Source organism: Nothobranchius furzeri, chromosome 18, assembly GCF_043380555.1.
Source record: "Nothobranchius furzeri strain GRZ-AD chromosome 18, NfurGRZ-RIMD1, whole genome shotgun sequence".
NCBI lineage: Eukaryota > Metazoa > Chordata > Actinopteri > Cyprinodontiformes > Nothobranchiidae > Nothobranchius > Nothobranchius furzeri.
This window is the reverse complement of record NC_091758.1, coordinates 13066462-13092937: the sequence shown is the minus strand read 5'-3', so window position 1 is coordinate 13092937 and position 26476 is coordinate 13066462. Positions and strand designations below refer to the sequence as shown.

Below are 26476 nucleotides of genomic sequence, written 5' to 3'. Positions count from 1 at the left end.
GATTATTCAAACATTAATATTATTCATATAACATCTGGTTCATTCAACCATATATTTATGATTATTTAACTTATGAGTTGTAAAAGTTCGCTTTTCATTCAGAGTGTGAAATCCTGCAGTCTTATCAGAGGAAAGCTTTGTTTGGAGACACAGGCTGACAATCTTGTCCTCCTGAATGTCAACAAGCACTGCAGAAACGTCTGGGTAGAAGATAGAGTTTAAAATCCCCCCTAGAACATGGAATTACATCAGTAGATGACCGGTCAACGTGTAGGTGACAATGGACCCTTTCTGGACGTCACACGGTGAATTATTTACCCGCTGGAGGTCCGTGGTAGCTCAACCTTCCAGAGAGAAAACACCAAGCAGGTCAAAGAGGTTATACTTTATTAGCAAGTAAATAATTTAAATATTAATTCTTTCAGCAGAGGAAGAAATGAATGCAGACAGGACAGACCAGAGCATCTACCCGCTCTAGTTTCAGGTGCAGCACTAAGAGCTCACAGCTGGAGGAAGGCTCGTGTTTTGGCACAGAGGAGGACGACGGCGGGTCAGTCCAGGTCAGCGGTCAGGGCTCCAGGCCCATGTTCTCTATCCCGACCTTCTTGTGTGGCTGCAGAGAAAATAGAAACAGAACCTCCAGTCATTCTACTGAATAAACACAAGTTCTCTAAAGGCTGGGGTTAGGCTGACTAACTGGGATTTGAACCCACGACCAAAACCTCAGGTATACAGAGAATGGTCAGATCTTTTCTGGTATGATGAGTCTGGATTTAGCTACAACATTCAGATGTTCTCACACATCCATACCACCCATTACTAATCTTCACTCACATAGTCCAAAAGATCTGTCATTTGGAACCGGGCCAGCATGCGTGCACCAGCAGAATCTCCACATCTCTACACGTGCTTTGTTCTGACAGGAAAGACGATGTCGTTGCTCTTCTTAGACACTCATTCCTGTGTAAACGGCCAACGCGGTGGTTGTGGCTCTCTGGAGCATCTTTATTTTAGGATTTTCTCATTGAAAGTCAGCTGGTAGAACCCCGGGTCAGAACCAAACCGGGTGAAGCCGCTTTTATGCTGCTCACAGATGGACTCAGCTTCCTCATGACCTCAAACCTGTCCCAACTTTCATGTATTCATCAGCCTCTAGTTTCTTATGCCGCTCCTTCTGCACTGTGACTGCTCTGCCTTTATCAAGTTTCTCAGGTGCCTGGAGCAGGTAAGAGGGACCTCCCCCGTAGAGGTGAGGCAGAGCTAAAACTGTTCACTGAGACCGGGATGAAGACAGAAAAGAGATGATCTGGGCTTTTTGAGAAGGTGTGGCTCCAGGGATCAGGACTATCTAGAGAACGTTGGAGGTTTACACCCAGAAACGTGGACTGGCTTCCGCTGGTGTCTGTTAGTGTGTTTACCTTTTCACCATCGCAGCAGCAGCAGCAGCAGCAGCGGATCAGGACCAGGAGGACGAGCAGAAGCACCGTACCTAAACACAGTCAGAATTACAACCTGCCAGCATCTGCAGCCTGACCCAAACCAGACGCAGCTGCCTGGTTCCCAGGGGAGCGGTGAAGGCTTTAGCCGGCGGGGAAGGTGTGATCCTCGTAAAGGCAGACCGGTTCTGTGTACTGCAGAAGTGCTCAAACTTCACTCACCGAAGAAGATGAAGAAGAGGATGAAAAAAGCAGTGTCCCAGTCAGACTGGAAGAACTGCTTAGACTCCAGTCTGGAGACCACATCGTTGAACTGCTGCTGCAGCTCCTGCTGGGTGCTTTTGGAGTCCATCACCAGCTCTGTCAGAAGCACGAGACAGTTCGGTCTGCTCTGGAACTCATCAGATTATAATCTGGGGTAAGAACTTCAAACCTAACGGGTGTTAACGATGAGTTCCAGCGCGCTGCACGGAGATCAGATTGTTGAGACTCTTGGTGTGTTTTAATGTTTTCAGTCAGTTGCATCAACTGTGGGGCTTCTCTCAAATCTGACCCCGTGATCAGAATAAAATAGTCTGGAGTCTGGCAGCAGCTTGTTGCTTCTCACTGTTGATCAGTTAATCAGTGACCCGATCAGAGAGCCAGTCGGAGGACTTTTGTCCCAGTGAGCAATCATGAGTTATTCAGTATTCATCTGATGTCATCACAAATGTCTCTCGCACACACAGGTGGGCTGTTACCATGGTAACCTGTAAAGTCTTGTGTCAGCAGCACAGGTAATTATCACACTCAGTAAAGACCAGTTCAAGTTAGCACGACTCAGTAACAGGAGAGTGGTCTGCTTGCTGTCAGCCTGTAGGGGTCATGTAAATGTGTTACTATGGTAACCCTTCTGTGTTTGAGCCCAAATGTGAAAACTTTGCCCACTGTTAGCCCAACACAGCTGCGAGTAAACGAATGAACCCTTGAACCCTTTTAGCTGACAAAGTACCCACAGCTTTACTCTGATAACGCCTTGATGACATCAGCATCATGAAACATCCCAGCTGAAGCAACAATCTAACCCAGACTCCTGATTAAGGGTTTATTTACCTGAGGACCGGTCGCAGCTCAGAGTCTTTCTGGTTGTTGTTTCTTCACTTCCGGGAGCAGACACACCTGGATCTACTGATTTGGCTCCACCTGCCGAGGCTGGCTGGCAGACAGCCAGCAGGTGCTTTTCTGACACCTACTGGACCAGATACCTGGTGCATGATTAGCTTTGGCTGCAACCATGGCAACATGCTCAGAGAATATAATCTGAGTTACTAATAAGCCCTAATCTTTCTCTTCACCTACCAACTATAGTAATTAAGTAAACTTTTTATAAAAGAGGTGCACCCACGACCAGCAACTCTTCACACGTGTTGCCACTGAAGCCCAGTGGTCCGCTTGACTGCGGTAACCACTCAGTTGTTGATAGTCTATCAGTTAAATGCTATTAGTAAATATTATATAAATAAACTGAATTGAATTAGTCTGAATTCAAGTGCGTCTGTGAAATCGAAACTAAAATCTAAATAGCACCAACATTTATCTGATGACTGCTTTAAACTTGGGTTTTATTTTGAAAACCCACATCAGATCTGGTTGAAAATTGGTGAGGGCCAAGTGGAGAAGGTCTAGTATCACTCCGAAGTTGAATGAGTCAGTGGAATCAAACAGGTAATATTAATACTAATAATTAAAGATGCACTGATATTAATTGATAACCCATGTTTTGCAGATTAAAGACTAATGTCCCATAGTTGTCACACACACTAGTGGGGTGAAAATGGTCCTCCGAAGTTGACCCACCTTCGTGGGGAGTGGTGAGCTGCAGATGGTTGTGCTCAGGACCCATTTGGTGGTTTAATCCCCCAATCCAACCCCTTAAAGAGCAAGTCGTCCCCTACCAGAGGCCATTTCTCAATACTCAAGGATGCTTGTACGTTCTTGTGTACTAGACAAGTATGTTCTTGGCAAGGACACCAGAAAGTTCGTTCTACCGAGTACGGGAGGACGAGGACGGCATTTGGAACAGAACTGTACTCCATTGTGTCCTGGTGTCACACCCGGTCATGTCTCCCCGTTTAGTTCAGCCTTGTGTCTCGTTGATTACTCCCACCTGCCTCTCGTTTCCCAATCACCTTAGCTCCCAACCCTCCTGTATTTAAACCCTGTCTGTTCTTTGTACTGTGTCGGATCATTGTTTCATTGTCCAGCGTGCTTCAGTATTAAAACCCTTTGAATGTGCTCACCTGTCTGCCTGTTTTCCTGCTCCGCGTTGGATCCTCATCTCAGCTCCGTTCCTCTCAGCAGCGCGCTGACAGAATGATCCGACCAAAACCCGTTGTGAGATCCAGCGAGGAGATTCTCCCGTGGGAGCACCTGCTTCAGTGGCTCACTCCGAGCCACCACCCAGCTTCTCCATCGCCTTCCCCTGCTTCAGTTCTGCCTCGCCGAAAACGCCGTCCTCGGCCATCAGCCGCAGCAATCCTCACTGCTCTCCCGGAACCGGACGAGGGGTCGGACCAGGAGCCGCTTCCGGATCGCTCCAGCTTCGTGGGCACCCGCCTGGCTGTGTGCTCCCCGGGAGTTGGCCCACGGCGTGGGGAGGCATGCCGGGCTCCACCGCAGCGGCTGGTCCATGGACGGAGCCGCGAGCTCGCTGCAGTTCTGGCTCAGTGCGCCAACTTGGACACGCCCCCAGTCAGACCAGCAGTCCCGTCTCCGGTCCAACTAGCGCCTTCGTCATCTGCAGGCGGAGGAACCACGCCCACAGCCCAGCTGATGGAGCTCCAGGCGGAGCTTGACCGGATCCGCCAGCTCGTCAGCCTCCAGGAGAGTCACCTGGACACTCTATCCTCCCCGAACCGCCAGGAGAGGAGTGAGCCCGTCCACCCAGCGGAGCTCGCTGGTCTCCGGGCTGAACTGGCCCAGCTCCATCGAACCCTCAACCTCCAGGAGCTTCAGCTGGACGGGCTGTCCCCCCTGCTCTCACGGCTTCCAGCCCTACCAGTTCCACGACTTCCAGTCCAGCCTGTCCAGGCAGCCCCTCCTGCAGCTGCCTCGCCTCCACTCCAGAGGGCCCAGAAGCAGAAGGGACGGGCTCAGAAGCAGAAGGGATGGGCCCAGAAGCAGACGGTTCCGGTTCTGGCCCCGAAGCGGACGGGTCGGCCCCAGCAGTCGGCGGTCCAGCAGTCGGCGGTCCAGCAGTCGGCGCCCCCGGACCAGAAGTCGGCGCCCCCGGACCAGAAGTCGACGCCCCCGGACCAGAAGTCGACGCCCCCGGACCAGAAGTCGACGCCCCCGGACCAGAAGTCGACGGTCCAGGGCTCTGTGGCCGACGCCCCTGCCAGTCCTGTGGCCGACGCCAGTCCTGTGGCCGACGCCTCTTCCTCGTGTTCTGAAGTCGACGCCTCTTCCTCGTGTTCTGAAGTCGACGCCTCTTCCTCGTGTTCTGAAGTCGACGCCTCTTCCTCGTGTTCTGAAGTCGACGCCTCTGATGACGTCGCCTGTCCAGAAGTCGACGCCTCTGATGACGTCGCCTGTCCAGAAGTCGACGCCTCTGATGACGTCGCCTGTCCAGAAGTCGACGCCTCTGATGACGACGTGTCCGAAGTCGTCGCCCCTGATGACGACTCGTCGCCCCTGATGACGACGTGTCCGAAGTCGTCGCCCCTGATGACGACGTGTCCGAAGTCGTCGCCTCTGATGACGACGTGTCCGAAGTCGTCGCCTCCTCTGATGACGTCCCGTCTGATGACGTCGCCTCCTCCTCTGATGACGTCGCCTCCTCCTCTGATGATGTCGCTTCCTCCTCTGATGACGTCCCGTCTGATGACGTCGCCGCCACGTCCGATGACGTCCCGTCTGATGACGTCGCCGCCTCCTCTGATGACGTCGCCGCCACGTCCGATGACGTCCCGTCTGATGACGTCCCCGAAGTCGGCTCGTCTGACGACGTCGCCGCCTCCTCTGATAACGTCCCCGAAGTCGGCTCGTCTGACGACGTCGCCGCCTCCTCTGATGATGTCCCCGAAGTCGGCTCGTCTGACGACGTCGCCGCTGCCTCGTCCTCTGATGACGTCCCCAAAGTCGGCTCGTCTGACGACGTCGCCGCTGCCTCGTCCTCTGATGACGTCCCCGAAGTCGGCTCGTCTGACGACGTCGCCGCTGCCTCGTCCTCTGAAGTCGGCTCGTCTGACGACGTCGCCGCTGCCTCGTCCTCTGAAGTCGGCTCGTCTGACGACGTCGCCGCTGCCTCGTCCTCTGAAGTCGGCTCGTCCGATGACATCGCCGCTGCCTCGTCTGGGGATGCTCTTTGCACTCAAGAGGCCGACGCTCCATCCAGCCCGGCGTCTCCACGGTCTCCGGTTCCGATGGTGGTTTTGAGGGCAACGCCGGCCCAGCCTGCAGTGACTTTGTCGCCGGCCCAGCCTGCAGTGACTTTGTCGCCGGCCCAGCCTGCAGTGACTTTGTCGCCGGCCCAGCCTGCAGTGACTTTGTCGCCGGCCCAGCCTGCAGTGACTTTGTCGCCGGCCCAACCTGCAGAGATCCTCTTCTGCCGCAGGCGCCGGCCTCCAAGGGCCCGTCGCCTCCTCATCTGTCACAGGCGCCGGCCTCCAAGGGCCCGTCGCCTCCTCATCTGTCGCAGGCGCCGGCCTCCAAGGGCCCGTCGCCTCCTCATCTGTCGCAGGCGCCGGCCTCCAAGGGCCCGTCGCCTCCTCATCTGTCGCAGGCGCCGGCCTCCAAGGGCCCGTCGCCTCCTCATCTGTCGCAGGCGCCGGCCTCCAAGGGCCCGTCGCCTCCTCATCTGTCGCAGGCGCCGGCCTCCAAGGGCCCGTCGCCTCCTCATCTGTCGCAGGCGCCGGCCTCCAAGGGCCCGTCGCCTCCTCATCTGTCGCAGGCGCCAGCCTCCAAGGGCCCGTCGTCTCCTCCTCTGCCGCAGGCGCCGGCCTTCCAGTGCTCGTCGTCTCCTCCTCTGCCTCAGACGCCGGCCCCCAGAGCTCGTCGTCTCCTCCTCTGCCTCAGACGCCGGCCTCCAAGAGCCTGTCGTCGCCTCCTCCTCTGCTCCTCTGCTGGTCCCTCTGTTCCTCTGGGCCCTTCCTCCTGGTTCCCCTCCTCCCACCCTGCTCCTCGTTCCTGTGGGCGTCTGGGATCCGCCCCTTGAGGGGGGGGTACTGTCACACCCGGTCATGTCTCCCCGTTTAGTTCAGCCTTGTGTCTCGTTGATTACTCCCACCTGCCTCTCGTTTCCCAATCACCTTAGCTCCCAACCCTCCTGTATTTAAACCCTGTCTGTTCTTTGTACTGTGTCGGATCATTGTTTCATTGTCCAGCGTGCTTCAGTATTAAAACCCTTTGAATGTGCTCACCTGTCTGCCTGTTTTCCTGCTCCGCGTTGGATCCTCATCTCAGCTCCGTTCCTCTCAGCAGCGCGCTGACACCTGGCAACAAGTGCTTCTTCTTGCTGCGGTAAAAAAAAAAGACCCGACGTGAAAATAAAGGTCTGTTCCTTAGATAACGAAATAACAACGTGAACATATTATTTGCATTATATTTGGCCCACTTTGGTCAAAACTGATAAAATTCTACCATTTCCCTAAGTTCTGGGTCACACCGGAGGCGGACGCGCCGCTGAGCGCTTCTTGGAAAGTCGCGTGATAGTCGCAACATCATGCAGAACTTGAGAACAAAAAGCAGGAAGTGGCTCTATTGTTTATATGTGATCAGAATTGACTAATGACTTGCCTGTTAACAATAGTGGTGGTCTGCTGGTACCTCCTGCAGGACAGAGCACCACTGACCTCCTCCACACACATCTTCCTCAGGCTCATCCTCCAGACCCACAACTTCACCAGCACAGAGGCAGATGTGCAGCACAGTGCATGCTGACCTGTAATAGATAAAAAAGAGGGGTTTTTTTAATAGAAAAATGTAAAACAAACATATAACCTGCAGTACACTGGTTCTGTTCAGTTTAAAGAAAAGCAGCAGGGAAAACTACAGAGAATTTACATTTTTAAGACAGATCTAATCATTATTAGGCTTAAGTTGAATAAACAAATGCACACTGAAAACACTTAAATGCTATTTTATTAAAATGTCTGTTTTTTTAAAACGTTTTACCCTCATTTGATGCACAATAAGAAGTCCTAAGGTCCAATTCACATTAGAAAGAATCCTACTGCATTCAACATTAATAATGCATTTGGTTTATATTAATTACCTACATGATAATACTCTGTAGTAATGTGTTGTGTATGTTTAATAAGTTCATTCTGTAGCTTAAAACATACATGAAACCATCTAAAGTTAACATGTAAGTCCTGAAAACTTCTACAATAAACAAAGTTACTTTACCTGAAAACGGTTGTGAACAATTGCTGCTGATGGACGTGAAGCTGCTGTAGCTCCTTAATATTCCTGCTCCATTTTCGCTAGCTTTAGCATTTTTCCTTTGCGTGTAGCTGCCGCCACGGCTGTGACAGGAGGTGAAGGCTAGACTGTCCGAATTCAGAGCCGCTGGGTTCCGGTCTTAGCAGTCTAGCAAGGACCCGGCCTCACAGGAGTCCTGCCCACGGATTCGGACACATTCATATCTCTCCTGTCTTAGCTTCCCTACATTGGCTGCCTGTTAAATTGAGAATAGATTTTAAGATCCTCCTTCTCACATATAAAGCTCTTAATAATCAATCTCCATCATACATCAGTGACCTGATTGTTCCATATGTTCCCAACAGAGCACTTCACTCTCAGACTGCAGGTTTACTGGTGGTTCCCAGAATATCTAAAAATAGGATGGGAGGGAGATCTTTTAGTTATCAGGCTCCTCTTTTGTGGAACCAACTCCCAGCTTTAGTCCGTGAGGCAGAAACCTTGTCTACTTTTAAGACTAGGCTTAACACATTTTTATTTGATAGGGCCTATCAAATGTGTGTGTGTGTGTGTGTGTGTGTGTGTGTGTGTGTGTGTGTGTGTGTGTGTGTGTGTGTGTGTATGTGTGTGTGTGTGTGTGTGTGTGTGTGTGTGTGTGTGCGTGCTCTGTCTTCTCCATCCCCAGTGAGTCCCCAGCTTATTAGATCCCTGCACGGGCCTAAAATCTGAGCCCGTGTCCGGCCCGGACCGAGGGGGTGGAGCCCCAGCCCGACCCGGCCCGAAAAGGTTTTCAGGATTCTCTGGCCCGGCCCGAGCCTGAGCCCGACTTTTTTTAAACCAACTAAATGAAAACAAAGTGCGTCAGTCCTGACCAATGTGTTAAAAGACGTGCAGGATCCGATCAATTTGTTTTTCCCTCGTTTACTGTCACGGAGATAACGGCGCACTGGCTCCGGTGGTAATCAAGTTAAATTTTATCTCTTTCCAAAAATTTTCACAAGAAAACAAAACAGTCTAAAGCAAGGCTTGTGTTGTGTTGACCGGATAGTTCCCGTATTTGACCGTTTATTTTGACGGAGAAAGAATAGAAAGAATTACCCCGACGCATGCAGACAAACTGACATTTTATTCGTTATGCACATCGCAGATGTAGCTAAATCACCCAAGAAAAGATTCCCATCTGAACATCTGAGCTGCTCAGCACAGCTCGCTGTCAGCGCATATGTGCACAGTGAGCTGAAGTTGTGGAGATTGGATTGGAGCGCATCGCAGAACCAGAGCGCATGCAGGAAGGTTCCTCCCACTGAAGCGAGTGTTTTCCAAACCCTGTCTCTCAGAGAGACTTGTCACTTAGAAAATGTTCCCTGATTATGAAACTTTGGCTGAATAGTGCTTGTTCCTGTCTCCAATGTGGCGACACATCCAGGAGGAGAATCCCAGAATCTCTTCAGCTCAGACAGCGCATACGCACAAGCGTGACTCGTCAACCCGGTCTCACAGTAAGACTGGGTTGGACCTGTTCAGGTTTACGCAGACAATCTTTACATAGAATTGACTTACAGATATAAATTTAATTCAGTAAAATATAAAGCATTTTATTTAAATATCCATTCATTAATTTACAAGCACAGAGAGCCGCATCAGATGGATGGAAGAGCCGCGGGTTGTGACATGTTTTCTCCAGGACCAGAGAGGACGCAAACTCGATACATCTCTTTTATTGTGAGGTAATAATTTCTCCGAGTTTTGCGGTTGCGGGCGGGAGTAGACATGCACGCTGCAGGTGTGGGCGGGAGTAGACATGCACGCTGCAGGTGCGGGCGGGAGTGTAACACACACGTTGCAGTTGCAGGTGGAAATTGTCAGAAATTCAGCGGGAGCGGGCAGGAGCGGGATGAAGAAAACAGTCCCGCGCAGGGCTCTACTGCTGCGTTTGTGTTTCAATTTTTTTTTAATGAATTCGATTAAAGATAAAGGCGCCCGGCCCGGCCCGTGTCCGAGGTAATTACACAGTCATTGGCCCGAAGCCCGGCCCGACGGCCCTCGGGCCGACCCAGTGCGCTACCAACACTATCTGTAGTGGGGACGGTGTGCTGCTGACCTCTACTCAGGACGTTGCGGATCGGTGGGCAGAATACTTCGAAGACCTCTTCAATCCCACCGACACGTCTTCCAGTGAGGAAGCAGAGTCTGGGGACTTTGGGTTGGCCTCTCAAATCTCTGGTACTGAGGTCACTGAGGTGGTTAAAAAGCTCCTGTGGCAAGGCTCCAGGGGCGGATGAGATCCGCCCAGAGTTCCTTAAGGCTCTGGATGTTGTGGGGCTGTGTTGGCTGACGCGGCTCTGCAATATTGCGTGGACATCGGGGGCAGTTCCACTGGACTGGCAGACCGGGGTGATGGTCCCCTTATTTAAAAAGGGGGACCGCAGGGTGTATTCCAACCACAGGGGATCACACTCCTGAGCCTTCCTGGTAAGGTCTATTGAGGGGTTCTGGAGAGGAGGGGTCCATCGGATTGTTGAACCTCAGATTCAGGAGGAGCAATGTGGTTTTGGTCCTGGCAGTGGAACACTGGACCAGCTCTATACCCTTAGGGGGATCCTGGAGGGTGCGTGGGAATTTGCCCAACCAGTCTACATGTGTTTTGTGGATTTAGAGAAGGTGTTTGAAATGAGTTTTCTCCGAAGAGTGGCTGGGCTCTCCCTTAGAGATAGGGTGAGAAGATTGGTCATCCGAGAAGGGCTCGGAGTAGACCCGCTGCTCCTCCTCATCGAGAGGAGCCAGTTGAGGTGGCTCGGGCATCTGATTAGGATGCCTCCTGGATGCCTCCTTTATGAGGTTTTCCGGGCACATCCAACCGGGAGGAGACCTAAAGGTAGACCCAGGACATGGTGGAGGGACTATGTCTGTCACCTGGCCAGGGAACACCTTGGGATTCCCCCGGAGGAGCTTGCCCAAGTGGCTGGGGAGAGGCAAGTCTGGGCCTCTTGCCTTAGGCTACTGCCCGCGAGACCCGACTCCAGATAAGCGAATGAAAATGGATGGGTAGATGTACAAGATTATAGTAGAATTGGGGATTATTTCTAAAGGGGAACAAAGTAAATGGTCATGTGAGTTTATGTGAAGTGGGTGAGTGTGTTCGTATGGGTGCAGTAATGCAGGAGGGCATGTGTTCATGTGTGTGCGTGCCTGTAAATCGTTGCTGCAGAGAAAGGAGGAGAAATCCTAAGAGCTAATGTGGATTTGGGATCAAAATAACCTGCCATAAAATGTTATAATCTGAATTCACTAATCGGGTTTAGCATAAAAAGTCAGCCAAAGGAAATGAAACACAGACCTTTTTCCTAATTGCCAGGGGGTGGCCAAAGCTGAGTCAGCTGAGAAGTCCTCGCTTGAGTGAATAGTCTTCTGGGACTGTAGGAATTTGGCCCCAAATTGGTCGACAGTCTCTGTGTAATTCGGAGAACCTCGTTCCCTAGGAATGACGACTTTAAGGTTCTTTCATTTCAGTTGCACCGAAAGGTGGAATTCAGAGCACGGGTCCAAATGATCAAAAGCGATGTCGAATCCGAAAATCTGCTCCAAATTAGTTTAACTCGTACTGTGGAAACTTTACTGGACCAAACCAACTTCCAGTTTGATGTGGAAAATCTAACAAAAACAGAGTTGTTGCTGAGATTTACTATATCTTTTGAAAGCTAATGACTTAAAACTTTGAGAGCGACGGCGTTGCTAGATGAGATGAAAAAGCCTAGCAGGGATTTGCTTAAGGTGTCCTATTGTTCTTTGCTCTGCAGCCACGAGGTTTGAACTCTGGCCTCTTATAACCTTTCATAGTCACACCCACATGTATTTCACTCATTAACCACTGGATGGCACTATGGCTCTTTCAAATAACATCCTTTCCATATAGTGAAAAGTTCATATCACAATTTACCAAAGTTATCCAGATGAGGCGTCAAAAGTATTACTTTAAACAGGAAAGAACTAAATGCATGTCTTAAAACTGGACAGTTTTACCGTTAGCATGAATTTTAACTGGAGAAACAAAAATGGCAGACATTTAACATGAAAGAGGAACACAAACAAGCATTTAGGTTTGTAACTAATAAGAGTCTAAATATTTACTTTGAACACCTCATTTTTTTTAATGGTAAACAACCCAAAACACCTCCTTTGATTGTAGATAAACAAAAATACAAGGTTTTATAAGGACTCAAGTCTGGAAGCTTCCAGAAGAAAACCTCAGAGAAGTTTTACGACCACCCCATCTTGGGTAAGGGTCAGTCATGACGGGTGGATGTAGAACAGACCCGTTTCTGATATCCTCCTGCTTCTCCGATTTGTAAGGAAGGAAAACCCAGTCAAATTGGTGCAATTTACGACCCTGGCAGAGAATCGTAGGAGTTAACCATGTAATGTGATGAAGGAGCCATCTCTACCCTCTAACAGCTGTTTCCTTTTGACACAGTGCCAGAGTGCATGAAACAACTCCAAGGCCATGCATTCGCTTATAAATTGTTTACGTTCCAGCAATGAAGACAGAAGAACGAAGAATGAACTCTTTTCTTTTAATTAATCAAAGAACTCTTAATAAGCTAACCCATCAAAGTGTTAGTCAATAATAAGATGTGACCGACCTGTGAAATTAAAATATTAATTACTTTATTATGATCTTAGAAATGAAGTACTGTGACTTTAAGGATTCCAACAGGACTCATTTCACATTGTGTTAAAAAGACATAACACATTTTTTTAACTGATCCTATCAGAACATTACAGATCTGATGGAGGCGTGCTTCTGACGGTGTTTGGTAGTTTTCATTCGACAATAAACCATAACATCCGAGGTATAAAACTATGCCATGTCAGCTCTAACGGCAGTTCAAAGCGTTCCAGAGAAAGTGACGGAGTGGCCAATCCTGACCTTTTACTCTTTAACCAAAAGAACCACGACAAGCTGAAAAATCCAGTCACTATAACAACCAGCTGCGACAACAGCTCCTTTCGGAATAAAAGCTCCACCGACCCAGGCTTGGGTCTGAACAGACGCCAATAAAAGTGTTGTGTGCCGGAGGTAACTCAAGACGGGCAAAACGTCCACCTACCTAAATGCAGTAATGTTTTTCCACAAGCCAACATAATTAATATAAATAACCCAGTTCTGCTCTTTAGCATCAACAGTGATGCTCATAAACATTTAGATGGTCTTAAACTATTATGCTGTTGGGTTAAAAACCAGGAATGTGACTGTTATTAGGAACCGGAGAGCAGAGAAAATAATCCTGACATACTGACATTAATTGTAAAATAGAGGGAATTACACACAGTCTGGGAATGACTCAATCTGCTATTACAAATCCATTACAAATGTTTTAAAATAAAATACAATGACAATAGAACATGTGTTTTATGTTTAAGAAATAAATTAACACATATAAATATTAATGTAATTATAACAAACTTGGATGTAGTTTTGACTTTAGAAGTGGGGGGAACACAACTGGCATGAGGGCCAGGGGGGGTCTTTACAGTAAGTTCTAATGAGAAACAGGATTCAACACAAGCTGTTTTCCGCTTGGTCCTAGTGCTCAACCAGTAATGTAGTTTTTGGAAGGAAAAAAGTGCAGGGGACAAAAATTGACTTTGGAAAGAGTGGGGGGACATGTCCCCCACTGTCCCTCCCAGAACTACATCCATGATAACTAATTTTAAATTTGTGCTGTAAAAGCAAAGACAAAATATGGATTTGTTCAATACAAACAATTCTATGTAATTTAGAATTCATCTTTTACGAATGAATAATAGATAAACGGGAAGTCATTTACTTTAACAACCACCCGAAGAAATTGTCTTTTATTTTGAAAGGTGAGCGTAAGTAAGAGTACCGTAATGTCGCGTCTACTCGCGCATGTCAAAATCGAGATAGGACCGCTTGACCACAGTGGCTTTCGACAGCTGCAGATAAATCTCCTTTAAACAGCTAAATGATGTTATATTAATGTCATCAGAAGGATATAATGTTAAGTTAATCAACACGCAGCTGAGTGAAGAGCTGGTTAAACGGCTCAGACTCGTGTTTTTGTATTTGTTCTTCTGAGTTAGCCTGCCGAGGCTAGCACGTTAGCTAACAACAACATGAACTTAGACAACCCTTCTGTTGCATCAGGTGTTCCTTCTACTATGGCATCATCTACGAGTAACTGCATAGCTAATGATAATGCAGTAACCGGCGTGAGCGGGATCCTCTCAGCCACGAGTAACGGTGAGGTTTTCGGCCTTTGACCCTGGTCTCCCTACCGTGGAGCAGCAGTGTCCGTCGTGTGGCTCCGTGGGGCCTAAACTGTAACTTTGGCCTCCACACGTTTGGATTTTGTTCAACTTCCAACAGATTTTTGGATAAAACTACTGTCATTCTCGTGACTCTGCTAGTGAAACTGCTCCTCATTTAAAACGCATGTTAAACACAACAGATCGTAGTTAAACAGACCGGTGTTTATGTTTAGTATTGATATTCATATTTGTCATGAAACATTTGTAAAGCTTGTTTCTACCTTTTATTCCTAACCCCGTAATTCACAGCTAGAGCCTCTGCTGCTGTGACCACGCCCCCCGCTGACACGTCAGTTTCCAACGGCGTTTACCTTCCCAGTGGGATCACCAATGGAGACGTGAAGCCGGCCATCTCCAGCACTCCTCTGGCTGATTTCCTGCTGCAGCTGGAGGATTACACTCCCACAGTAAGTGGCTCAGCTCCCGCCACAGAGAGCTCCTATTCCCTTAGTAACCTCTGACACTTGTTATCTTTGGGGCAATGGTGGCACGGGAGGGCTCGCCCCGTAATCGGAAGGTTGCAGGTTCGAGCCCCGCTCAGTTTGTTGCTGTCGTTGTGCCCTTGGGCAAGACACTTAACCCACGTTGCCAGCTGGTGGTGGTTGGAAGAACCGGTGGTGCCAGTGCTCGGCAGCCTCGCCTCTGTCAGTGCGCCCCAGGGCAGCTGTGGCTACATCGTAGCTCATCACCACCAGGGTGTGAATGTGTGTTTGTGAATGGGTGAATGACTGATTGTGTTATAAAGCGCATTGGAGGGTTCCAGAACTCTAGAAGATATAATTTAAATGAGATAACATGCACAGCGAATATAGCGTTTCAGCCCCCAGTTGCCTACACGAGCTGCAGAAAGGAAATAGATAGATGGCTGCATGGTGGTGCAGTGGTTAGCACTGTTGCCTCGCAGCACGAAGGTCGCAGGTTCGAAACTTGGCTGCGACCTTTCTGCGTGGAGTTGTGTGTTCTCCCCATGCATGCGTGGGTTTCCTCCGGGTACTCCGGTTTCCCCCACAGATCACAACATGCCCTATAGGTTATAAATTGTAAGTCGCTTTGGATAGAAGCGTCTGCTAAGTGAATAAACATAAACAGATAGAAAAACAGTTTGGTGAGTGAAATCAAGTCCCTTCTACGTCATAGAGAAAATCAACATTCAGGAACTCTTCCACCTTGGCTCATATCCAGTGTTGGGAGTAACGCCGTTGAAAATAACGGCGTTACTAACGGCGTCCTTTTTTAGGTAATGGAATAATCTAATTACTTTTCCCACTGTTACAACGCCGTTACCGTTACTGGGGACGGAAGGTTGTGCGTTACTATGTGCTTGTCGAACGTTGAGCAACAGTGTGAGGCTTTCTGACCGCCATACTTCAGCTGCAGCCTGGGAGAGAGAGGTGTCGGTAACGCGCTTACAAACACGATGATGATTGGCCGGGTGGGCGGAGACCCTCACTGTCTCAGTCACTGCATGCTGTAGACACAACAGAGCAGTGATGGGAAAAACGCCGTTTAAAATAACCGCATTACTAAAAAAAATATTTCTTTCTGTAACGAGCAAACTAATTAATTACTGTCTTCTTTTATCAAAACGATCATTTCTGTTACTGATAAGGAAATGCGTGCGTAAAGCAGCGTGGTGTGTTGAAGCTGTCATCAGCTGATCAGGAGCTAAAGAGGCAGATGTTTTCATCCAAGCGCATCACGGCCCGTGAAGAACGAGGAAGACGTGATGAATATATACGGCTGCAGATCCACAGATTCGCTGCTGCAGGTGTGGGTCTGCAGCCGTGCCCTTCTTAGCGTGACAGCGGGACGTCCCGAAGGTCCGCTCACCTGTTCACCGCTCAGACGTCCTGATCTTCTACCTTCCTAGATCGTCCAGCTGTAACCTGGTTCTGATCATGTCTTTAGCCCCGCTGTAACACTGATGCATCAGTCTCAGACGTCATGGCGCTCAGGTGTTATTAGAACTACCTGTGTGTGTTTACCAGCCAGCTTCAGCTCTTCTGTGGTTGGGTCTGACCCAAGTTAGTAAATGTAAGTCCTCCATCAGGCTTGTGTCTCTTCTAGTGTCATTTTAAAGGATTTTATTTATTTATGTAACCATTACTAGATTAGCAGCAACAGAGATGCTGCTAAAAACACAATTATGTGAAGCTGGAAAAATTAAACTACTGTGCAAAATTACATTTATTTCTGTAATTTAACTAGACTGAGAGACCATTTAAAGGCTTGGGAACCTTTACAGGTGTTTCTATTTGCAATTTTAAATTTTAGCTGATTGTGGTCTTGTTAAATATCACACAGTGACCTTTTAATAGTCTAGATAAGTGTAATGCTCCTGTTAGTAGTTCCTCCTGTTAAGCGCTTATTTATTTAAATTACTCAGGTTTATAAAAAACATTTGGACATACATTTTATTATGTTCCAGTCATTAGTCATTTATATTTCACTACTGTAGTAATTCTTGCATGCTTTAATGAAAAAAGTAACTAAGTAGTTATTTTTCTTGGTAATTAGTTACTTTTATGATCTTGTAACTCAGTTACTAACTGAGTTACTTTTTTGACAAAGTAATCAGTAACTATAACTAATTACTTTTTTAAAGTAACGTTCCCAACACTGCTCACAACCACATTAGACTGTTTATTTAGTATCCAGGAGAGAGTAGAGCGTGTCTCGACTGGTAGAAGCTAACCTTTAGCAACACCAGAACATGACTCTGCATTTTTGAGCTTGTATTATTTAGGGAAATCAAAAATTTAACGTTGCATTTTTGGAGGCAGCAGAATAGTTGCATTGCTCTTAGCCAATGTGAGATGTTCACATATCATAAATATTCATGAGTAAGACTCCAAATCTTGCAGTTTTCAGTCCCCCACTCCTCAAACTCCCTTCTGCTGCTGAAACAGGAGCGCCAGAGCTTTCCCTCCACAGAAAACACCTCACAAGGCATTAATTCTTACTAGAGACCACAGCAAGTTTATGGAAAAGTTAGTGAATGAGACCTTTAAAGCCACTCTGCAACTTTTTCGTATTTTTAAATCATTTTCTTGAGCCAATCTGTGTTAAATTACCCTTTACAGGGTTTATGAAATGCCCCTCAGACCTCACCACAGTCTGGCCAGAATACCGCACTTACAACTTCAGAGTTGCTGGGCCGATCTTTTGAATAAAAAAAAATAGAGCTGACCTACCTGGCACTGTTTTAGATCATGATCACAGCTGATTTGTTTAATTTAGTGATGAATCACTCCTGTAGACTCTTAAGGAAGGCTGGGAGACGTTTCAGCTTTTAGATTCAGGTGAAAAAAAGATGAACGTGCAGCGAGAAGCTAAGCTTTGGTTCTAAAAACGGACACTAGGGGGTGCTAAAAGCAAGTAGAACTGCCTAGTGTGTCTGTAATGAAACAGTTCAGCTCCACAATCATCACTGCAACGGTTTGGTAAATATGAGGATGTTCCTGTTTTTTCTTGTTTCAGATTCCTGACGCAGTTACAGGCTACTACCTCAACAGGGCAGGCTTTGAGGCTTCGGATCCAAGGATGTAAGTATGAGAACGGTAGTTGGTATAAAACTAAGAAGAACTGGTGAGATGACAAAAGACAAGAAACAACCAACCATTGCTTTTGTCTTTTGCACCTCTACAGAATACGTCTGATCTCTCTGGCTTCTCAGAAGTTTATCTCCGACATTGCCAATGACGCTCTGCAGCACTGCAAAATGAAGGGGACAGCTTCAGGAAGCTCCAGAAGCAAAACAAAGGTTTATTTTCAGTTTGCATGTTAAATCTGCAGCGTCCGCCTAATGACATAACAGAAGATGTGGATTTCTGCCGTTGATGTTCTCACCTACAGGATAAGAAGTACACCCTGATGATGGAGGACCTGGCTCCTGCACTCTCTGAATATGGAGTAAACGTCAAGAAGCCGCATTACTTCACATGAAGATGGCTCCTCTCAGCTCCGTCTCTGTTGCTTATTATTTTTTCAGCCATGATTTGAAAAATCCTTTGATCTCTTTCTCATGTCTTGTGGAACAGTTTCATTGAGAATAATTGATGGATTTTATTTGTCATGAAAATAAAAAAAATCAACTTTTTTTGTGCTAAAGTCTGTTTTTCAAAATAAACACTTCCTGTTTGGAATCTGAAAAACTGACTGCTGCACCCCCTTCTGTAGGACATTAAAGGATGTTTCTGTCCGGTTCTTGTTTTTGAACCCAAACTGCAAAAGCTGCTGCCTTTCAGTTGCCAACATGAAAAATATCTAAGCCTTTATAATCTGAGCTGGAGCAATATCAACCCAGGCTTTTGATCTAGGTTAACATTAGTGTAAGGTAGACATGGCCTGCTTCATCAGCACGCCGTCCATGACACCAGGAGGAAGCGATGGTGACATATTTCCTAACTTATCTGACTTCCAAAGCCAAGGTCCTCACGGGAGACGAGACTTTTATCGGACTCCCTTTAAATGAAAATATCTTATTTTGGCTCATGAAATGATTTCTTAAAGATTAAGAACAGTTAAACAATGTTTCTTCTGAAGTGTTTTAATGTCTTGATTGCTTCACTGCAATAAATGAATCTACACAAATTTTAATTATTTCATGACTTATTTCACATCGTAAACGAGTCTGATTGTTGAATTTAATGGTAACACTTTAGGGAACACAAATTAACCATTAATTAGCTGCCAATTAATGTGCATATTAGTGGACTACTAAGTCTGAACTAGTCATTATTAAGCACTTATTAACAGCTTATTACTATCCATCCATTTTCATCTGCTTATCCGGAGTCGGGTCGCGGGGGCAGTAGCCTAAGGCGAGAGGCCCAGACTTCCCTCTCCCCAGCCACTTGGGCCAGCTCCTCTGGCAGAATCCCAAGGCGTTCCCTGGCCAGGTGAGAGACATAGTCCCTCCATTGTGTCCTGGGTCTACCTTTAGGCCTCCTCCCGGTTGGACGTGCCCGGAAAGGGAGGGAGGGGCATCCAGGAAGCATCCTGACCAGATGCCCAAGCCACCTCAACTGGCTCCTCTCGATGTGGAGGAGCAGCGGGTCTACTTCGAGCCCCTCCTAAATGACCGAGCTTCTCACCCTATCTCTAAGGGAGAGCCCAGCCACCCTGCAGAGAAAACTCATTTCGGCCGCTTGTATCCGTGATCTTGTTCTTTCGGTCACTACCCAAAGCTCGTGACCATAGGTGAGGGTAGGAACGTAGATCGACTGGTAAATCGAGAGCTTCGCCTTCTGACTCAGCTCTCTCTTCACCACGACAGACCAGTACAACGCCTGCATCACTGCAGATGCAGCACCAATCCGCCTATCGATCTCACGCTCCAGCTTTCCCTCACTCGTGAACAAGACCCCGAGATACTTAAACTCCACTTGGGGCAGGACCTCATCCCTTTCTGACTCAAGACCATGGTCTCACATTTAGAGGAGCTGATTCTCATCCCAGCTGCTTCACACTCGGCTGCGAATCACTCCAGTGAAAGCTGAAGATCACGTTCTGATGAAGCCAACAGGACCACATCATCTGCAAAAAGCAGAGACCTGATCCTCAGGCCACCAAAACGGATGCCCTCCACACCTTGGCTGTGCCTAGAAATCCTGTCCATAAAGGTTATGAACAGAATCGGTGACAAAGGGCAGCCTTGGCGGAGTCCAACTCTCACTGGAAACGAGCCCGACTTACTGCCGGCAATGCGGACCAAGCTCTGACACCGGTCATACAGGGACCTAACGGCCCGTATCAGAGGGCCTGGTACCCCATACTCCCGGAGTACCCCCCACAGGGCCCCCCCGAGGGACGAGGTCAAACGCCTTCTCCAAATCCACAAAACACATGTAGACTGGTTGGGCAGATTCCCACACACCCTCCAGGATCCCCCTAAGGGTATAGAGCTGGTCCAGTGTTCCACGGCCAGGACGAAAACCACATTGCTCCTCCTGAATCTGAAGTTCAACAATCCGACGGACCCTCCAGAACCCCTCAATAGACCTTACCAGGAAGGCTCAGGAGTGTGATCCCCCTGTAGTTGGAACACACCCTGTAGTCCCTCTTTTTAAATAAGGGGACCACCACCCCGGTCTGCCAGTCCAGTGGAACTGCCCCCGATGTCCACGCGATATTGCAGAGCCGCGTCAGCCAACACAGCCCCACAACATCCAGAGCCTTAAGGAATTCCGGGTGGATCTCATCCACCCCTGGAGCCTTGCCACATGAGCTTTTTAACCACCTCAGTGACCTCAGTACCAGAGATTTGAGAGGCCAACCCAAAGTCCCCAGACTCTGCTTCCTCACTGGAAGACGTGTCGGTGGGATTGTGGAGGTATTTGAAGTATTCTGCCCACCGATCCACAACGTCCTGAGTAGAGGTCAGCAGCACACCGTCCCCACTATAGATAGTGTTGGTAGCGCTTTGCTTTCCCCCCCTGAGGCGCCGGATGGTGGACCAGAATTTCCTCAAAGCCGTACGGAAGTCTTGCTCCATGGTCTCTTCGAACTCCTCCCATGCCCAGGTTTTTGCCTTGGCGACCACCCGAACTGCGTTCCACCTGGACTGCCAGTACCCATCAGCTGCCTCTGGAGTCCCACAGGCCAAAAAGACCTAACCGCCAGTGTCCAGCAGCGGGTTCGGGGGTTGCCACCACGACAGGCACCGACGATCCTGCAACCACAGCTCCGGTCGGCCGCCTCAACAATGGAGGCACGGAACAGGGTCCATTCAGACTCAATGTCCCCCGCCTCCCCCGGAACATTTTGGAAGTTCTGTCGGAGGTGGGAATTGAAGCTCCTTCTGACAGGAGACTCTGCCAGACGTTCCCGGCCGGCCTGGTCTGACTGGCATCCGTCCCCACCATCTGAGCCAACTCACCACCAGGTAGTGGTCAGTTGACAGCTTCGCCCCTTTCTTCACCCGAGTGTCCAAGACATGCGGCCGCAGGTCAGATGAAACGACAACAAAGTCGATCATCGAGCTGCGGCCTAAGGTATCCTGGTGCCAAGAGCACATATGGACACCTTTATGTCTGAACATGGTGTTCATTATGGACAATCCATGACTGGCACATAAGTCCAATAACAAAACACCACTCGAATTCAGATCAGGGGGGCCGTTCACCCCAACCACACCTCTCCAGGTCCCACTGTCGTTGCCCACGTGAGCGTTAAAGTCCCTCAGCAGAACGAGGGAGTCACCGGAAGGAGCGCTTTCCAGCACCCCCTCTAAGGTCTCCAAAAAGGGTGGGCCTGGCTCCATGGGTGAAAGCCCGGCCACCAGGCGCTCACCAACGTGCCCCACCTCCAAGCCTGGCTCCAGAGGGGGGCCCCGGTGACCCACGTCTGGGCGAGGGAACACGGTTTCCATTTATATAATTCATCATAAGAGGTGTTTGGGCTGCTCTTTGTCTGATCCCTCACCTAGGACCTGTTTGCCATGGATGACCCTACCAGAGGCAGAAAGCCTCAGACAACTTAGCTCCTAGGATCATTGAGACACTCAAATCCCTCCACCACGGTAAGGTGGCAGCCCAGGGAGAGGTTTATTACTAATGCCGTAATTCTAACATCAACAGGCCATAAATTAAGAGTTTTATCAAAATTAGCCATTCATAATGGTTTGTTAACTGAAAGTAACCAGTTTGTTGCTGATTAACGCACACACCAATTAGTACAAATCAATATGTGGCTTTTAACGAAGTAATTCAAGGGGAACATATTATTGCCTTTAAGTGGTTAATTAATACTAAACTACGAGTAATTAGGTATGAACTAAATCTGACTTTAGAATAGGGGACAAGGGGACATATTCTTTCTTAGAAGTGGGTAATTTCTTGTTGTTTAATCTCTATTAACATGCAGTGTTTGGTGTTTATTTACATAATTCCAGAACATACTATTTTGAATTACCTCGTTAAAATCCACATATTCATTTGAGCTAATTAGTATGTGCGTTAATCATTTACTTTCGGTTAACAAAGCTAATTAATGGTTAATTTGTGTTCCCTAAACTAAAGTGTTACCAACTGAATATTTTTATTATCAGTATATTCACATAATATTACTGTGTTGATAAATGACTTTAACAGACTTACTTCACATTAAGTCAGGCATGACCATCCGGTCTGAGTTCACTTCTTCAGTCTAATTATGTATTATTTATGAGTCCGAACAAATAAATCATGACTTTAAAGTGTAATTCCATTTTTTACCACATGGTAACAGCCCAGTTCTTCCACTAATCTCTCTCTCTCTCTCTCTCTCTCTCTCTCTCTCTCTCTCTCTCTCTCTCTCTCTCTCTCTCTCTCTCTCTCTCTCTCTCTCTCTCAGGTGTTAGCTTTCATGCATCTTTGCACGCGGGGTTCTGGGGCCACAAAAAGGCAGCACGCAGGCCGCACATGGCCCGTGGGCCACCCATTGAGGACTACTGGACTAGACACCTTTGCCCTGCAGAAAAACTGGGTGAATTACTGTCACGAAGCAGTGTCGGTGGACCCACGTGTGGTGGAGCGGGACCAGGAGGCAGAAATGCAGCTCAGGTAACAGAAAACGGATTTAATGAATGATGGTAGGTGGGATGATACAAGAGGAGCAACGTAACGGGGTGGAAACCAACAATGACCCGACAAAGGACAAGAGCAATCAGGGAGTATAAATACACAAGGAACAATCAGGAACACAAAGGGGCAGGTGAGTCCAATAAACATCTAATCAGGGGCAGATGAGACCAAGAGTCAGAGGGTTGGGAGCAGATCCTAACAATTACTGCCCAAGGTTTTAATAGTTTAACATTTTTCATTACTTGATATTTTTATTTTGTTTTGATCTCTGGTTTTAAAATGTATTTGTAACAGTTCTTCGTTAAATTTTGATGCAACTTGTTATGGGAATAAATGTCAAAAGCTACCATTGGCCCCCGCACATCATCACTTTATAAAACTTGGCCCTCTTCGCTAAAAGTTTGGACACCCCTGCATTAAGTGAAAGAGGCCTCTACAAGTGCTTAAGAAAGGCGTGGTCTCTGAGGATCTTGGTAAATGTCCACTTACACATGTTAGATTCTGATTTGTCTAAACAACGATTAATAAGAGGAGTAACACTTTAGTTCCTGCCTGCTGCCCAGTTCGGCCAAACTAGGTCAGCAGCATATGAACCATCCTTTTCAAGGTCAGACTTTTCTAGAAAACGGCAAAACTCCATCAGAGATACAACTCATCATACGCGAAACATCTCGCCAGCAGACCCGGAGGTCACCTCTGACCAGCTGATGCACAATCAGAGGAATCCGGTCTTTGACATCTAGAAGTCCAACTACTTGCCCAGCAGGATCGATGAGATACAGTACCTCATCACGCGGGTACCGTGCGACGCACCTGGCGTCGGATGGTTTTAGTCATTTGTTAACTTGTTAAGCTTAAGTAAACATTCAGCTAGACTCATTTTACAAGCCAGACATCATCAGTTTCTAAGACACTTAATCAGTTTTTTTTTTCACATAACATCTAGCTCATATTTCATTATTGCCCATTCAGTGTCTCAGTTGATATCACCTTAACTCACCATTTATTATCATTTGTTCTGCATCATTTTAGTGGAAATATGCAATAAAGTAATATTTATAAACTATATTTTGTCTCTGTGTCAAATTATTGTAAAGTGTTGTTTCCCTGGTGTTACCCAACGTACCGAGTTTCATCATCAATTAAATATTAAAGGTTCAGTAATATTGATAATCCATATTTTTATGTGATATTACATTTTATTGAATACCTTTATATTCTATTCACAATTTATTGAAAGTAACCACTTACAGCACATTGCATTAGTCCCCAATGCCGTAGGGAATGTTGACTTTGGCGAGATAGGGTGATTTTTAGAAACCTTTGGCAACATGTAACACTTTGTACATGAATATAAATGTCTTGCAGTTATTTATTCATTTTTTATTGGTTGGTCTGTCAAACCTAATCAGTTTGTGTTGGTTTTGTTTATTTTGTTGTTTAAAGCAGGATTATTGTACCATTACAGTCCTGGCTGAAGTGGTGAGGTTTCACTGCTTTTATGTGACTGTTTTGTGTGTTGTGTAGTCTGCACCATAATAAATACACTCCAAAAAGTGTTTAGACATGCAGTTTGACTTACAGACTAATTTTACCTTGAGAAACTTTATTAGGTTTTAGAATAATAAAGGACCCAAATAAGTGATTTTATTTGCCAAAAGGGTGATTCTGGCTTCCAGACTGACTCCAAAACATTGGAACTGCATTGAAACTTGATGACAAGCAGGAGGCAGCAGGTGAAAATACTATCAAGCACCAGGATCATCAGCACTGGAGCCTCTCAGGGATGTGCCCTGTCCCCACGGCTTTTCCCCCTTTATACAGATGACGGCACCTGGAATGATACATTCACCTCCCACCTTGAGCTCAAAGAGATAGCAGTGGCTTTCAGAAGGAGCACCCCCACCACTAGCTGCTGGCCATCCTCACCCAGGAAGCCTTCCAGAGGACAGGAAGTCCAACTTCACTACCTCAAGGACAAATTAGGAAGAAAACCACGACCGTTTGGTGTAACAGAGCGGAGAACCAACCAGGATACATAAACATTTAACATCCTCACGTAATCATCTGCTTTTGACGAGTGTATGTGGACGCGCGCAAGAGCAGAGGCTGGGGTTTGCCCAGAGACACATCCTCACGTGCTTGTGGATCATATATTGTAAATGGAGACATGACTGTAATAATAAGTAAAGGTTATCAGCTGTAGGTTCAGTGTGTTCATAGGAAACGTGACAGAAGTACACAAACCACATTTCTCTTTATGGCCTATATTGTTGTCATCATCAAAACCTGATTTATAGCAACAACTAACATTTCTTGTTCTACCACCGGATGTTTGGATCAGAATATGAACCAATCAGCTCTTAGATCAGGTGAGAGCCAGGCGTTTCCCATCATCCTCTAGGTTTTGCAGCCGAGGGAGAGCAACTGCAGCGCCTTGCTCCAAAATCTGCGGCCGCCTTGATCTCACGAGGTTATCGTTGCCTACGTATACATGACGTTAGAGCAAGTCGACGTCAAGTCGGACACAAATCTAACCATAATAAGTAGGCAAGAAATGACAACAACTATGAAACAAGGTCGTGTAACTCTGCTCCCTAAGACAGACAAAGATCCTTTAAAAATAGAAAATTGGAGACCTATCTCGCTTTTAAATATTGATTACAAAATTTTATCTTTGATTACAAAATTTTATCTTTGGTGTATGCGAAAAGACTAAAAAAGGATTTAGGTGAGATAATAAGTGAAAACCAGAACGGATTTCTTCCCAAACGTCACATTAGCTCTAATATTAGACTAGTGTTGGATCTAATCGATTATTCAAACTTCATAAACTCCAGTGCTTTGATGATTTTCCTTGACTTTTATAAGGCATTTGATTCCATTGAACACGCCTTCATTTTACAAACACTTCAAATTTTAGGTTTCGGAGAGTCGTTTATTAGTGTTATTGAAATGCTTTATAAAGATATAAACAGCTCAATTATCTTATATCCGCAGATGTCTGGGAGGTTTCCAATATTAAGAGGTGTACAACAGGGCTGCCCAATTTCTTGCTTTTTGTTTCTGATTGCCGCTGAACTTTTGTTTTTAAATATTTCACACAATCCAAATATTCATGGTTTAGAAATTTTTAATAAAGAAGTTAAGATGTCCCAACTGGCTGATGACACAGTCTTGTTTCTTAGAGATAAATCACAGACACCAAATGCTCTACATGCAATACAGGAATTTTCAGAAGCTTCAGGACTGAAGCTAAATGTTGATAAAAGTGAAATTTTATGTTTATATGAAACCAATGACCAATATATGTTTAATATTCCCGTCAAACAAACTGTTAGATATTTAGGAATTCACATAATAAAAGACAAAATGATGAGACAAACATTAAATCTGCAATCAAGGATTAAAAAAACTCATTTGATTCTTAATATGTGGCTGCAAAGGGACCTCTCTATTTTTGGCAGGGTGTTGTTAACAAAAGCGGAAGGCATATCAAGGTTAGTATATCCCGCCCTCTCCCTTCATGATAATGATGCAACTTGTAAAGAAATTAACAGTTTATTTGTAAACTTTGTCTGGAAGAACAGGTATCATCATCTAAAAAAAGACATACTCTATCTGGAAAGAGCAAAGGGGGGGCTTAGGACTCTTAAATTTTTTCCACTTAAACAACACCTTTAAAGTCAAATGGATTAAAAAATGTCTAGAAATGCCAGAATCTTTATGGAATTTTATTCA

General features: G+C 46.7%; 2 protein-coding genes and 1 long non-coding RNA gene across 6 annotated transcripts; 1 reads left to right on the top strand and 2 right to left on the bottom strand.

Annotated features, from left to right (window-relative positions):
- Positions 1-370: 370 nt before the first annotated feature.
- Positions 371-2648, bottom strand: smim22 (small integral membrane protein 22). Of its 4 annotated transcripts, none has more exons than XM_015976361.3 (4): positions 2529-2648; positions 1659-1796; positions 1419-1489; positions 371-613 (listed from the first exon to the last, which is right to left on the bottom strand). In XM_015976361.3, exons 2-4 carry the CDS (start codon positions 1786-1788, stop codon positions 569-571), a joined length of 246 nt encoding a protein of 81 aa, XP_015831847.1. In that variant the 5' UTR covers positions 1789-1796; positions 2529-2648; the 3' UTR covers positions 371-568. The 4 variants fall into 4 exon arrangements, with proteins under 4 accessions (XP_015831847.1, XP_054598193.1, XP_054598194.1 ...); XM_054742218.2 differs by having other exon boundaries at positions 1659-1827; positions 2529-2633; XM_054742219.2 differs by having other exon boundaries at positions 1659-1900; positions 2529-2615.
- Positions 2649-7217: 4569 nt separating this feature from the next.
- LOC129163743 (uncharacterized) lies at positions 7218-8359 on the bottom strand. The gene is made up of 3 exons (XR_008563541.2): positions 8178-8359; positions 7824-8094; positions 7218-7356 (listed from the first exon to the last, which is right to left on the bottom strand). It is a non-coding gene; the product is annotated as an uncharacterized lncRNA (long non-coding RNA).
- A 5367-nt stretch (positions 8360-13726) lies between these two features.
- Positions 13727-18770, top strand: LOC107396587 (transcription initiation factor TFIID subunit 10). Its single transcript, XM_015976358.3, has 5 exons — positions 13727-14103; positions 14421-14578; positions 17652-17716; positions 17820-17934; positions 18027-18770. Exons 1-5 carry the CDS (start codon positions 13977-13979, stop codon positions 18114-18116), a joined length of 555 nt encoding a protein of 184 aa, XP_015831844.3. The 5' UTR covers positions 13727-13976; the 3' UTR covers positions 18117-18770.
- The last annotated feature ends 7706 nt before the right edge of the window (positions 18771-26476 follow it).

What these genes read in the sequence shown, in the direction of transcription:
- LOC107396587 (XM_015976358.3), top strand. Translation starts at nt 13,977, where the DNA reads ATGAACTTAGACAACCCTTCTGTTGCATCAGGTGTTCCTTCTACTATG. An exon ending in TGGAGGATTACACTCCCACA is followed by an intron (nt 14,579 to 17,651) that starts GTAAGTGGCTCA and finishes TTCTTGTTTCAG; the next exon opens with ATTCCTGACGCAGTTACAGG. An exon ending in GCTCCAGAAGCAAAACAAAG is followed by an intron (nt 17,935 to 18,026) that starts GTTTATTTTCAG and finishes TCTCACCTACAG; the next exon opens with GATAAGAAGTACACCCTGAT.
- smim22 (XM_015976361.3), bottom strand. Translation starts at nt 1,788, where the DNA reads ATGGACTCCAAAAGCACCCAGCAGGAGCTGCAGCAGCAGTTCAACGAT. An exon ending in CCTCTTCTTCATCTTCTTCG is followed by an intron (nt 1,490 to 1,658) that starts GTGAGTGAAGTT and finishes GACTGTGTTTAG; the next exon opens with GTACGGTGCTTCTGCTCGTC. An exon ending in GCTGCTGCGATGGTGAAAAG is followed by an intron (nt 614 to 1,418) that starts GTAAACACACTA and finishes TTTTCTCTGCAG; the next exon opens with CCACACAAGAAGGTCGGGAT.